At 41.5% G+C, this 14,000-nt stretch overlaps 1 protein-coding gene across 1 annotated transcript; it reads right to left on the bottom strand.

Moving 5' to 3' along the window:
• Positions 1-5,714: 5,714 nt before the first annotated feature.
• On the bottom strand, positions 5,715-7,696 carry LOC104906169 (protein SLOW WALKER 1). The gene has a single exon (XM_010694885.4). The coding sequence runs from the start codon at positions 7,545-7,547 to the stop codon at positions 5,967-5,969; it is 1,581 nt and encodes a 526-aa protein (XP_010693187.1). The 5' UTR covers positions 7,548-7,696; the 3' UTR covers positions 5,715-5,966.
• Between the last annotated feature and the right edge of the window lie 6,304 nt (positions 7,697-14,000).

Raw genomic sequence — 14,000 nt, forward strand, 5'->3', positions numbered from 1 at the left:
TAGGATAGGCGTGTGAATTAGAGATAAGTTTAGGTTGTTATTTATCTTTATCCTTTAAGATAAAAATGGATAAATTAGTTTTTTATGTGTGTTTATCTTTTAAGCTTTACTAGATAAGCTAGGAATCTTGTACTATATAACCAAGATTTCGGCCATAATAATAAGCAGATTTGATGATTAAAAGAAAGTGCGCAATTGCATGTGTTGAGCGTAAGCTAACAAATTGGTTTCCGAGTAGTAAACCAAAACAAACAATTGAGACTTGTTTGTCTATGCTCTTAACCGCGACTTGAGAGTAATATCCTTTAAGTTTCATAGTTAGTTCATTCGTAAATCACAAAAACACAAAAAGAGTTCGAAAGAACCAACAAAAATCACATCAAGTGGTATCAGAGCAAGGGTCACTGTGGTGGCGCGTGACGGCGTGTGTGACATCGGAATTCGGATTTTTTTGGTTTTGTGGAAAGCTAACATACAAGGCTACATCATGTCAAAATTTTAGTCAAAATTTTTTTGGTTCATGGGATGACTTGAAATTAAAGATGAGGAAACGATTTGTCCCAAGAACGTATAAGCAAGACTTGTTCCACAAGTTTAACACTTTGCAGCAAGGGAGTATGGATGTCGAAGGGTACATCAAGGAGTTTGAGAGGTTATCCTTGGCTTGTGATTGTAAGGATGTCGAGGAGCAAAAGATATCGAAGTTTCTTGTGGGCTTGAACTTAGAAATTAGCAATAGAGTCGAGTTGCAACCTTTTTTCTCATTTGACAAAGCATGTGAATTGGCTGTGAAGGTTGAGAGGCAACTTAAGGCTGCAAAGGCGGGGTCTTTTAAGCCTTCTTTTATGCATAAGATCGAGAGTTCCAAACTATCTGAAAAGTTTGACACTTTCGATGAGGGCAAGGCTATAGACGCGACGGTGATGGGGGATTTGAAGCCAAAGCAAGGACCTTTGACTCCAGGACAGGTGAGCATGAAGGGTAAGCAATGTTTTAAGTGTCAAGGACATGGGCACATAGCCCGACAATGCCCGAATATGGTGCTTGTTTCGATGGAGGAACACCATGCGCTGTTAATGGAACAACAAGAGGATGAAACGAGGTTGTTGGCTAACAACAAGGCTGCTAATGACTTTGAGGAGATGGAGGCTTCCTTGTTTAGTACCAATTTGGTGCATCCGGAAGAGGAGAGGGACGAGAGGAGAGGCATGATCCTTAGGCGTGCGTTGGTGGTACAATCTTACGTGCAATTTTATTATTGATTCGGGTTCGTGCACTAATGTTGTTGCTCAATCTGTGGTGCATTCATTAAAGATACCTACGCAAATACACCCTAGGCCCTACAAGTTGAGTTGGTCAGTGGTAAGTGGTAAACAGTCTAACCACTCACCACCAAGGCACCAATATGGAAGTAAGGTTGAGAATACTACCACATTAGCACAGCCCTGTGAGGCTGTGACAAGGTTTCAACACAATAAAAGGAAAAAAAACCCGATATCGATCACAAATTACATGGGTCACGAGATCTGCAGATTAAACGACAGGCATATCTGACCTTGTACCATAGACAACACCATGTTGCGCGTGAGAATACCAAAAGGCATGACTTCTATTCATTCGCAACAGATGAAAAATTATTAAAATTTTCTCTTTCCCACTTTTGATTCAGGCTTTGTTCTTTTCACCTCAAAAAAAAAAACAGTTTCTGGAAACATAAGGGTCGGATAAGGGCCTTGTAGTTGCACTGACAACCAAAAGCCGGACAAAATATATAAATACACCATTGAAAAAGGACCTTAATGTCTTCATTGCACTCACCATGCTTATGCATTCTCCCGCGAATCATACAATTCATTTTAGCTAGCTTACAACAACATATAGGAACAGGAAAAAAAAAATTAGGTGCTGTATATTCATATGTTAGCTCGTAACTTGCTTTTTGACTTAATAAGTTTGGAGCTTGAGATGATTAACAGAATGTAGATTGATGCATAAAAGTTAGAGATCAATCTGATCGACTACGCAGGCAAAAACAAATAAGCAACCGAAAAATACATTTGAACACCAAGCAATCCAAATGAAACAGTGCAGTATCAATAATGATAACCTGTGATCTAGTGATGCACCTGTAATTTGACAACATCAAGCACTGGCTGGGAGATGCACCTCCTCGTTGATGACAGACATTAGGCACATACCTACAAGGCTACGACATAAATAATTTCTCAGTGAAATAAGTAACCAGACACCGAAAGCTAGAACCGAACTCAAACACTTTACAATTTTTCTATATTTGAGCCCCTTTTCTAAAGGATATAGATTACTGAAAAACATAAACCAAAAGTATGAAGCATACTTCGTTCAGTAACTTGACGGTAAAACAGTTCAAGGAACTCCAATATCGCTTTACCATGTTATAAACTATTACAACTCTTATGTTGCTCAGTGATTGTTAGCTTTATGGACACATCCTAATTGGTATGACACAAGAGAAAGAAAACAAAGAAGAGTCGAATGAAAAGACCAATCTACAGGCATAATATCAAATGCTTTTGTAATATAAAAGGTGATATTTGAAATAGCTCAAAGATGCAACAAACTAAACCATGAAAATCATAGACCTACTACCAACCACAAATGTGATCCATTTAATTTATTGTTTAAGTCTAATCCGATCCATTTAATTTACACCCCTACCTAATACTAGACCAAGGTAAAAAACATTGAACACAACCACGTGTGGTAGGCAATCAGACGGCCACACCAAACAAAGCAGAGCAACTGCTTATTGGAAACACAACGAAAATTTGAATTTACATTCCACTAAAATGAAAGTAATTAGCTTTAGATCTAATATACAAATACACCCAGCCGATACCTGAACTTTGCACCTCAGTTGTCTGGCAGGAGCACAAATGCCCAGCCACATATTAAATTTACATCCTTTACCATGACTACCCAAAGTAAAGAAAAGGCAAACCCCAAGATACAAAAAATAGGGGCGAGCCTATCCACTTCCAATAGCAACAAGCCTGAGGCCAATATGGCTAAAATTCTACCAACTAATATACCTTTGTATCGTTGGTGCCCAGGTTACAAGATTGAAGCAGCAGCTTAAAGTCCAAGCCCTCAGAGCCTATATACTTTATGGCCCTTTCCTTGTCTGTGGATCTCAATTACCACATATCCGACTCTCCTTTGTGCTTGTGTATCTTTCCTTTGCATCTGTGCTACTAAATTGAACAAGTTAGCCTAACCTGCTATGTACAAACCACGGAATTAAAACTCTCCCGTTCCGTTACAGAACGGTCGTTCTGTAACGGACTTTGGATTTGCCGTTCCGCGAAATCCCGTTACGGAACGCCATAATAAAATTCACATACTTCTCGCCGCGTTGTCCGTTCCGTAACGCGAACTCGCCGCGTTAGAACGCTTTTATCCCCGTTACATCCGTTTTTTTCAAACATTGGCCAAATTCTTTCTATGATTTAATTATATAGTTGATGAAACATGATATTCTATTAGATTTGATTATATTATGTTGTAATAATGCTTCATAAACTAAAAAATGCAAATAAAGTTGAAACATATTATGTGAATTTTTAAAAAAAATTCACGCCGCGTCGGCCGCGAAACGTTCTATTTGCCCGTTACAAGCCGTTCCCGCGAAAACGTGACCGTTCCCGCGAACGCGACCGCGACCGCGTTTTTTTTCCCTGGTACAAACTACAACCGCCTGCTTCCTCTGACACCGTTACTTGGTCGCCCGCTATGATACCTCCATTTTCCACCCGTCCAATCTTCTTCATCATCTCTTCCTAAAATTCAGCCTGCCTTACCTCCTCTTCTAGTGGGTGCACATTTCCTCTTAATGTTTGCCGTATAGGTTGAGTAATCAACTGTATCTTCCATCAGTGCATTCTTAAATTCCTGTTGCAATAAAGGCAGCAATGAGCATGTTACACAGAATCAAGGAAAAAAATATTCATGCATATTCAAGCCTGGATGGCAATGTCAAGGCTAATTGTGTACTTTTGCAGAAAGAACAAATTACAGAGTGATATCTCACAATGGCATGGACACTGGTTCGTCGAAAATGAGAAAATACAAGCAGTTTTTGTTAATATTTTGGGGTTGTTCATCTATTCTCTCCCTGTAAACATGATGGTTACTTCTTTGTGTATCATAGCACCTTAAGCTCATTACCTTTAATCATCCCTAGTTTTTCTCCATTCTCTCACATCTTTATATCAACAGGAGATAAAGAACAGTTGATTAAAGGCAGAATTAACAAGAAAACACTGAGATTGGAGGAAGCCTAACCAACAATAGAAACAGGAGAAAAGAAAGGAATGGATGAAGGAATATACATGCAATGAGAACATTGATCGAAAGACGACAAGCAGTCACAACTCAAGTCTGTAGGCGGTGGTAGATGGGGGTGGGGGGGGGGGGGGACTGTTTCTGTACACATACCTGATCTTTGAGTTAACTCTTCAGAAGTAGAACGCAAATTGGTATTTATGTCACCAATGTTAAAAGGAATATTCTGCCTTGAGAGGGACTCCCCAGATTTGGGTGGTTCAGTAGGAGAAAATGTCTAACAAAAGAATTTGAATCCTCAGGTTAGATGAGGGCATAAAAAAGAACGAGGATGGTCAGATTACGCATAGATTAACAGTATAGCAAAACTAGAATGTACGAGTCTTACTTGGCATCGAACATCATCTAAACTGTACATAATTTTCAAGTGCCTCTTCAGCTTCCAAAGGAGCTGAAGAGTAGTAGCTGCAAGACATACAGCCTATACAAACACCAAAACCTTGATATCACTGGATGCATTACAAACACAGACAGCCACAAACACCAAAATCTTAATATCACTACTACAACTACTGAAGAAGCAAAAATGGGACTAACCAACTATTGGTAATGCTACTAGTAGTGAGCACTACGTTGAATGCCTTTAAGAGGGATCACATACAATGCCATACATTGAATTCATGTTGAAATAGAATAGATTTAAACAGATTGTAAGTGGAGTTGGAACATTTGGTAGACTCCAATAACATAAAGGAAGACTTTATTCTAACATCTTTCTCCAACATATACTCAGGTCTAGCAATCAAAATAAAGCTAAGTGCCTGCAAAGTGTTACCACCACCTATATGAGCATATTCATCATAAAGTTGCCTAAAAAAAGATGAGAAGAGATCCCTAAATCCCTTACCTTCAGAGCTCTGACCTTTATGCCAAAATCAACAGCAAGAAGATAGGACGACATAAAAGAGCAATCATTGGTTTCTATACAACAGAAATGGAAATAAAAGCAAGCAATATGTTATGTTTCTACATGTGAAGCTTGCTAGTTGCTACTGATGCAATACTTTAACATCACAGCATTATTTACTCTTCAAATCTGCTATCAATTAGCATTATTTACTCTTCAAATCTGCTATCAATTAGCATTATTTACTCTTCAAATCTGCTATCAATTAGCATTATTACTTAATATTCAAAATTAAGAGGTATTCATCTTATCAAGTAGCAGTCTTCCCTCAACAATCAAAAGTTAAGTAGCTTTCATACATAAGCAAAACATGATCCAGAATGGAGGTATATGATTCTAATTGAACTACAAGAAGAACGACAAACTCGCCAACTATGCAAAGTGTATAAAGCACGAGTAGCACACCAGCGAAATCAAGCAGGGATAACACTAATTCAATCTTTCATTAAAAGCCAACTATAATTGTTAAAGCAATACTAGTACAACAAGAACAAAGGACATTTTTAAAGCCAAAATTTCACTTGAACAAATCTCCGAAGTGCAGTCTAAACATATAGATTTGGGGGAGTTGGAGAAGAGTATGTTGCTTAAGAGACTATCCTCCACTAAAAAGTTGCCTGGTAGTAAGAAGTTATCAAACATACAACTGTGAAAGTCATACTTGTACAAACAAACACTATCTCCTCCCAGCAATCCTCATTAAAGGAGATATTATTCCCTGTATCTCCAGCAATGATTGTTGTACCTGCAGCTCCTCCTGTGTCGCGCGCTTCAATTTCTGTATTTGAGCCTTAAGGCTATCGGAAGCTTGGATATCCTCAGCTCGCATTTTAATAACTTTGTTCGCAAATGGCATCAGTAAACCTGCATACCTTGGAAGAGTAGTGTATTTCTGCAAAAATAACATCAACACCTCAAGCTCCTGAATATCCAAATTTAACACAGACCTGAACAGCTTTTTCCTTGCTACCAATTCTTCTATCACAGCAACCACATGTTCTGGATTCTTCTTCTGAAGAACAGCTACAAGAGCATCTTTGTGCCTGAACTTCTTCAGTAGTTTGTCATGCTCTGCTAACTTAACCTTTTTAGGTCTCAATATCAAATATTCGCCTCCTCTAGGCTTCTCACTTTGTCCTCGGTGAAAGTACCTGAAATGTGATGGCTTCAACACCCTCTTTCGTGGTTCCTCCCTATACTGAAAGAAGCCTAAATCCTTACGTTCTTCTTCCACTTTCTCTTTCTTCCTCTTTGACATGTACATAATCCCATTCGAGGTCCCTATAACTCGTGTAGAACAATCAGGGGAGAACCCCACAGACACCAGAGGAGCAGGGAACCTCATCGAGAACGTAATTTTCAACTTCGAGTAATCAAACACCTTCAAATACCCATCAAGCCCAACACTCATAAGGCGATAACGATCAGACTCTTCGCCACCATCCCTCCCGACTTGTCCTACACAGAGCGAGGTCACCGTCTTATTATGACTCTCCATGGTATACACACATTTCCCACCTCCAATCACATCCCAAATCTTCACCACATTCCCTCCAGCAGTAGCCATCAAGCCACCAGAAGGCAGAAATACAACATTCTCAACCGGCTTCCCGTGATTAACCATCATTGCAGACGAATTACCACCCCCCCTAACATCCCACACCCTAACAGTATGATCATAAGAACCAGTAACAAACACATTATCATCAACAGGTGAACAACACCCACTTCTAACATAATCCTTATGACCCAAAAAATCAGACAAAGAGGTCTCAGTTGCAACATCCCAATACTTAACAATAGAATCATCACCACCAGAAATCAAATGCAATCTATCAACATTTGGGTATTGAACGAACCTTACTGGCCTAGAATGCCCCTTCAATTGACGAAGCTGGTTCCGGGTTTTCGCCTCGAATACATGGACTTTACCCGAATTACACCCAGCAGCTATGAGCCTACCATCGGACCGAAATGAAGCGGAAAAGGAGATGTCTTTGAATGAGTGGATGGTGGAGAGAGGCTCAGAAGGGGAAAAGGGGTGGTGGGGGTTGAAGAAGGACAAAGAAGAACCATATGTAGCGCCGAAATTGTGAGGAGATTGAGGGGAGAAATCAATGGAGGTGATTGAATAAATAAGCCCTGAGATTTCGTTGGTTTTGAAGGATTTCCAGTATTTTGATTCTGGGGATTTGTTGGGTGTTTTTGAGGTAGGTTTCAGGCGGGGTTTTGTGGGGAAGGTTTGAAGCTCCGACATAGCTGCTATGGCGGAAGCAGGATGAAGAAGAGAGGAAGGGAGTTGTAGGGTTTAACGAGACCAAAAAAAAAAAAAAAGAGTCGTAGGGTTTTGCACTTGTTGTGAACTTCACTCGGGTGTACATAAATTGGTCTTGTAACTTATGCGACGAGCGTGTGAGTGTAAATTATTAGAACAATATACTTAACCAAGAGCGAGCAAAAAACCAAGAGCGAGAACCCGCCCTCACGGCCCGAAAAACCTCGGTAAGTGTTGACTCCGGCTCCGAAGCCGATGGGATCACTCGAATTAACCAGGATTCAGCAAAGGAAGTGGACCCGGAACCTCCAGACAAACCTCCTACCCTCTATTCTCCTTTTCACCCTTACCTAAGTCCATCCCCATCAACCTCCCTTCCCATGACCTTGTGGCAAAAACCTTCAGCCAGGCTCTTTTAGCCAAGTCCCAGGAGGCCGCACCTCAACCAAAATCTTTCCTACCACCTTTGTCATACCCAGCAGCTATGTCCCCTCCTGAGGTGGTTCAGGAAAATACCTTGTTCATACCCATATCCCAAAGTGAGTATGAAAAACTTAGTGAACCGTGGGAATTAGCGGTTATACTCAAGGTTGTTGGCAAATCCTTTTCCAAGGAATTCCTTGCCATTGGAATCAAGAAGTTATGGAATCTAACATCTGCTCCGATACTTCATGCGTTAGGGAGAGGGTTTTATACGGTCAAATGTGCGTCCGTCGAGGAAAAAACTCGCCTCCTTTCTCAGGGGCCATGGCTGCTCCAAGGGTTTCATTTATGGCTCCAGAATTGGGAGCCCGGTTTTAAGCCATCCAAAACTATACCAAAGTGCGGGGCTGTATGGGCGACCCTCAATGAACTCCCCATCGAGTTTTTTCAAGAAAAGATGCTGGAACACATAGGGAGAGCTATTGGGCAGCTGTTGAGGATTGATAGCTCAGCCATAAAAGGAGAAGGGAGAAGGTATGCTAGAATCTGCATTCTTGTGGAAGAAGGAAAGACCCCTTCGAGAGGAATCTGGCTGGGAAAATGCTTTCAGGAAATTGTATTTGAGGATGGGCCGTGGTATTGTGCGAAATGCGAGAAATTTGGCCATAATGAACGCAGCATGCAGTTTCACCCATCTTCAATGCCGGAAAAAACCCCACCGGAAAGCGGCGCCAATTGGAACGAGATTAAAAGAAAAAATCCCGAAAAACAGGTGGTCTCCAAAAGATGGACACCAAAGAAAAATGATGGGGTCCCACATGAAACTCAAACCCATGTTCCTAAAAAGCCTACACATGTACGAGTGGCAGTAGGGGAGAAAACACCTATTGTCAACTCCTTTTCTATACTCCAAAAATTGTCAGAAGGAAACCTAGAAATAACTGAACCTCCCACTGAAAATTCTCCTTCTTTTCAAAATCTAGCCAAAAATAATATCTCTTCTGCCATCCCTTCCTTGAGCAGCGCACTTGTCATATCGACCATTAATGCAAGCCTCCAAACCCCATCTTCTTATGACCCCAAACAAAATGAACCCAGTACTTCACACATTCCCACCCTTATACCCGTTGCCAAAACAAAACTCACCCCTCAAAATCAAAAATTAACTACCAATGTTTCCCCCTCACCTGCATCTCCAGTGTGTGAGAACGGACTTATCTCCGCCACTACTGTCTCCACCATCCTCCGAGGAAGGCAACCCCGAATCACCCGTTCGCTCTCCACTCCACTTCGAACATCTCGATCCGATGAATTTGTGCCACATAGTGAAACCTATGTTCCCAACAATGCCAGATGTGGACATTCGATCCACGTTTTACCTAAGGAGGGAAGGGGAGTTTTTGATAGAACTAGCTTTCAAGGAAGTGAAGGAATTGATCTTGAGACCAGCCAATATCGATCTCTCCAATTCTCACCTGATAATGTACCGTCAACAAGACGATTTCGAGCCAGCCCACCTTCCGCAACTTCAGGACGCAGCCCATCTCCCCATAGTGCCGTGGGTTCTGCTCAATTGGGCCCTCAAGAAAGAGAGAGGAGTCGAAGAAGAGGAGCAGGAATTAATGCACCAACTGGGCCCGTGGCTCGACCCAAGTCCGTTTGTCTCCAATTGGAGAAAAAAGATCATGTTAAGTCAAATACCGATAAGAGTGACAGCAAGAAGCAACACAAATGCGACGGTGGTAATGGATGTGCTTCCCACGCTCAAACAAATGTCGCTGCTCCTGAGTTGGGACGTGGCAAACGGCATAAGACCACAAAGAGTTACCGAAATGATAGTCATAGCACAAAGAAATCGATGGATTTGCCCATCGACAGGAGAAGAGGTGCTACCATGGGAAAAGGAGAAGACGAGTGTCACCCGAGAGCTTCAGCTCAAACCCTCCCTACCACATAACATGACTACTCTTTTTTGGAATGCGAGAGGTCTCGCGCGCCCCACCTTTAAACCGAACTTGAAGCTTCTGTTGAGTCACAACAAACCTGACATCTTGATTCTTGCCGAAACAAAAGTCCCTCGAGCCCAAACTGCTACCATTGCGGGCTCACTTCCTTTTGATTCCTGGTTTTTGGTTGATCCTATGGGTTTTGCGGGTGGCATATTGGTTTTATGGAACTCTACTAGAGTTAACATCTCCATCATAAACCAAAATGCTCAAGGAGTTCACGCTTTGGTTGAGGTACATTCAAAAACCCCTTTTTTTCTTTCCGCAATATATGCTAGCCCTAAGTTTATTAATCGTAAGTTGCTTTGGGATGATTTGCGTGATGTTGCTTCAAGTGTAAATATGCCGTGGTTGCTTATTGGAGACTTTAACGATGTTGTATGCCAAACCGAAAAGTGGGGGGGCAGGCCTATTAACCAAACTCAGACTAATCATTTTAAAAAAGTAATTAATGACTGCAACTTGTTTGATTTGGGTTTCAATGGCCCAAGATTCACATGGACAAATAAGAGGAAAAGAAACCCAATATATGAGAGACTAGACCGGGGTTTGGGAAATGGGGAGTGGTTTTAAGCGTTTCCGTCCGCGTCTATTTGGCACTTAACTCGAATCTCGTCGGATCATAACCCTATCCTTTGTTGTCTTGAGACCCAAAGAACCAATATTGGAAGTAAACCTTTTCGTTTCGAGCCCATGTGGTTACAGGACCCTACCTTTGAAGGGGTGGTTAGAGATGCATGGGACATTGAGGACAGGTCTATTGAAGGGAGGTTAGAAAATGTGGGGAAGAGTTTAACCAAATGGAATGTGGAAGTGTTCGGGAATGTGTACATTAGGAAAAAATGAGTCCTAGCGAGGTTAACCGGGGTGCAAAATTACCTTCAATCTAACCCAGGATCGTACCACCACCTAGTCATAGAGGAGAACCTCCAGAATGAGTTAATGCAAATTTTAATGCAGGAAGAGTGGTTATGGTTAGCTAAGAGTCGTATGGACTGGATAATGTATGGGGAGAGAAATACAGCTTTCTTTCATCGGAGTGTGGTTATAAAGAGGCAGAAGAGTGTGATTCATAGTCTCAAGGATAGTGTAGGCAATGTCCTTTCTGATCCCGTAGAGCTAAGTTCCCACATCAGAAGTTTCTATGTCAACCTTTATACAACTGAAAAGTTCTATTCTGAGAGATGGACCATCACTAACCATGACCTTCATCACTCAATTGCTGGCCCTCCTTCGGATATGGAAATTAGAAGTGCTCTTTTTGCTATGAAACCTCTAAAGGCCCCGGGTCCTGATGGATTTCATCCCATCTTCTTTCAAAAAGAATGGGATATATTGGGGTCCCATATCTGTGACACAATAAGATGTTGGTTTAGGGATGGGGACATCCCTCAGGACCTAGGTCAGGCCTTAATTTGCCTCATTCCAAAACAAGAAAATCCGGAAAATGTTAAGCAACTGCGCCCCATAAGCCTATGCAATACCATGTATAAGTTGGTAACAAAAATTCTCGTGCATAGGCTAAAACCCCTAATACCTAACTGGATATCTCCGAACCAAAATGGCTTTATAGAGGGCAGAGGGACTGAGATCAATCTAGTTGTGGCATCTGAGGTTCTACATTCCATGAGAAAGAAGAAAGGTAAATTAGGATGGTTTGCCTTGAAGGTTGACCTTGAAAAAGCTTATGATCGCCTAGAATGGGACTTTGTTAGAAAGTGCCTCCAAGCTAACAACCTTGATAACCACTCTGTCTCGCTCATAATGAATTGCATTAATAAGGCTACTTCCTCTGTCCTTGTAAATGGGAAAAGAACCGAACAATTTCACCACTCTAGAGGACTTAGGCAAGGTGATCCTATGTCTCCCTTCATCTTTAACATATGTCTGGAATTCCTTAATGGTCTAATAAACCAAGCATGCCTAGAAAAATCTTGGACCCCCTTTTGGGTTGGAAAGAAGAAAGTACCTATATCCCACTTGTTATTTGCGGATGATCTTTTGATTTTTGGCAGGGTAGATGAGGGTACAACTTTCAAACTAAGAGAGATTCTAGATGTGTTTTCTAATATCTCAGGTGAAAAAGTCAATGAACATAAGAGCCGACTCATTTTCTCCCCTAACACATGTCAAGAGCACAAAGACCTCTTTCAAGATACCTTAAATGTGAAAGAGAGTGACACCTTAGGGATATACCTAGGCCTTCCTCTCTCCCATAGACGCCCGAGTAAACGTGAGGTGCAGTTTATAGTAGATAAGGTTAGGAGGAAATTAGCAATGTGGAAGTCCAAATTTCTCTCCCGAGCAGGAAAACTCACCCTCATTAAGTCTTCCATGAATACCATTGCGTCATACTATATGCAAGCCATGTTGTTACCAAAGGCTACCCTGAAGGAACTAGATAATAAGGTGTGTAATAACTTTTTGTGGGGGGATAGTGAAGGAAAACAGAAATTGCATTTGGTTGGGCAAAAGCATACTTTCTTACCTAAGGATCAGGGAGGATTAGGGATTCAGAGTCATCTTGATTTAAACATAGCTCTAATGGCAAAGTTAGGGTGGAAATTAACATCGGGCCCTAATAGCTTAGCACGTGAATGTATCGAGTCAAAATATGTGAGGGAGAACTATACCATCGCCTTTAATAAGGGCTCCCAAGTGTGGAAGAATGTTAGATATGGGAACCAGTTGCTTAAAGAAAATGTAGTGTGGAAAGTGGGAGATGGGCATTTAATAGATCTATGGAGAGACAATTGGCTGGGCATAGGTCCTCTAATGGATTTTATTCAGGGACCGTTCAAACAAAATGAAGCCAACCTCAAAGTCCATGACATCATCAAGAACAACTCCTGGGATTTGAGTGGCTTGTCCTTCTCACTCCCGGATTTCCTTTCCGAAAGAATTAAGACCACTCCTATACACTTCCATAATATTGATACAAGCAAATCCACCCTCGTTGTCAAAGATAAATTCTCCCTAACTAGTGCATATCAGGCCCTTGTGAAAAATAGAGCACCCCACATAGAGTGTGATTGGATATGGAAGTGTAACACTATCCCGAAGTTAAAATTTTTTTATCTGGTTACTATGGTGGGATCGCATTCCACATAAAGCCCTTTTGAGCACGCGTAAGATCATCCCTACTCCTTGGTGTACCTTCTGCCCCAATCGTGAGGAAGACTCTATGCACGCTATCCGTGACTGTAGCTTTGCAGCCTCGATTTGGGAGGTACTGCACCCACCGACACCTTTCTGGGGTGCCATGAATATTGGCGACTGGCTTCAGGAAAACCTTTGTTGTTCACGTGTGGAGAGAGGGCTGAGTTGGAGCGTGATCTTCCCCTTTGTATGCTTCGAGATATGGAAGACCCGAAATAAATACATTTTCGAAAGTCAACCCCTTAGATCCCCGAATCACACAATGAAGAGTGCCTTTATACACGCCCAGAAATTTGCAAACATCCCTCAAACACCCCAAACCGTGATCTCTAGTCCAGTATATAGTTGGGAGAATATTAAGCCTCCCTTTGTCCATGTGAATGTTGATGCCTCGTTTGTAAAAATTGAGATTAAAACACATGTTGCAGGGTTAATTAGAAATGATAAAGGTGTTTGGATAATGGGTTTTCATAGCTGTATCTATGCCTCTAACGTTTTGCATGCAGAACTTCTAGCTATCCGCACTGGTTTGAGAGTTGCAAGTGAGGCTAACATTCCTTACATTGTCTTGCACTCGGATTGCAAGCAAGCGGTCGACAGGATCAATTCTGATCGCTTATTTTTGGATGATCTGAGTGATATTGTACATGATTGCAGAGAGCTCAGAAACTACTTCAAGCAGGTGCACATCACGTTTATTAGGAGACAAGATAACCAAGTTGCGGATGTAATAGCTAAGAAGCATTGTATTAGGACAGAAACCTCTAATGTAGTTAGGCTAATTCCCCTTATCCCTAACTATTGTAGCGAACTTTTGTTTTCGGATTGTACTAGCCTATTTGGCCAG

The sequence above is a fragment of the Beta vulgaris genome, chromosome 2 (genome assembly GCF_026745355.1).
Source record: "Beta vulgaris subsp. vulgaris cultivar EL10 chromosome 2, EL10.2, whole genome shotgun sequence".
In the NCBI taxonomy this organism is placed as follows: domain Eukaryota; kingdom Viridiplantae; phylum Streptophyta; class Magnoliopsida; order Caryophyllales; family Amaranthaceae; genus Beta; species Beta vulgaris.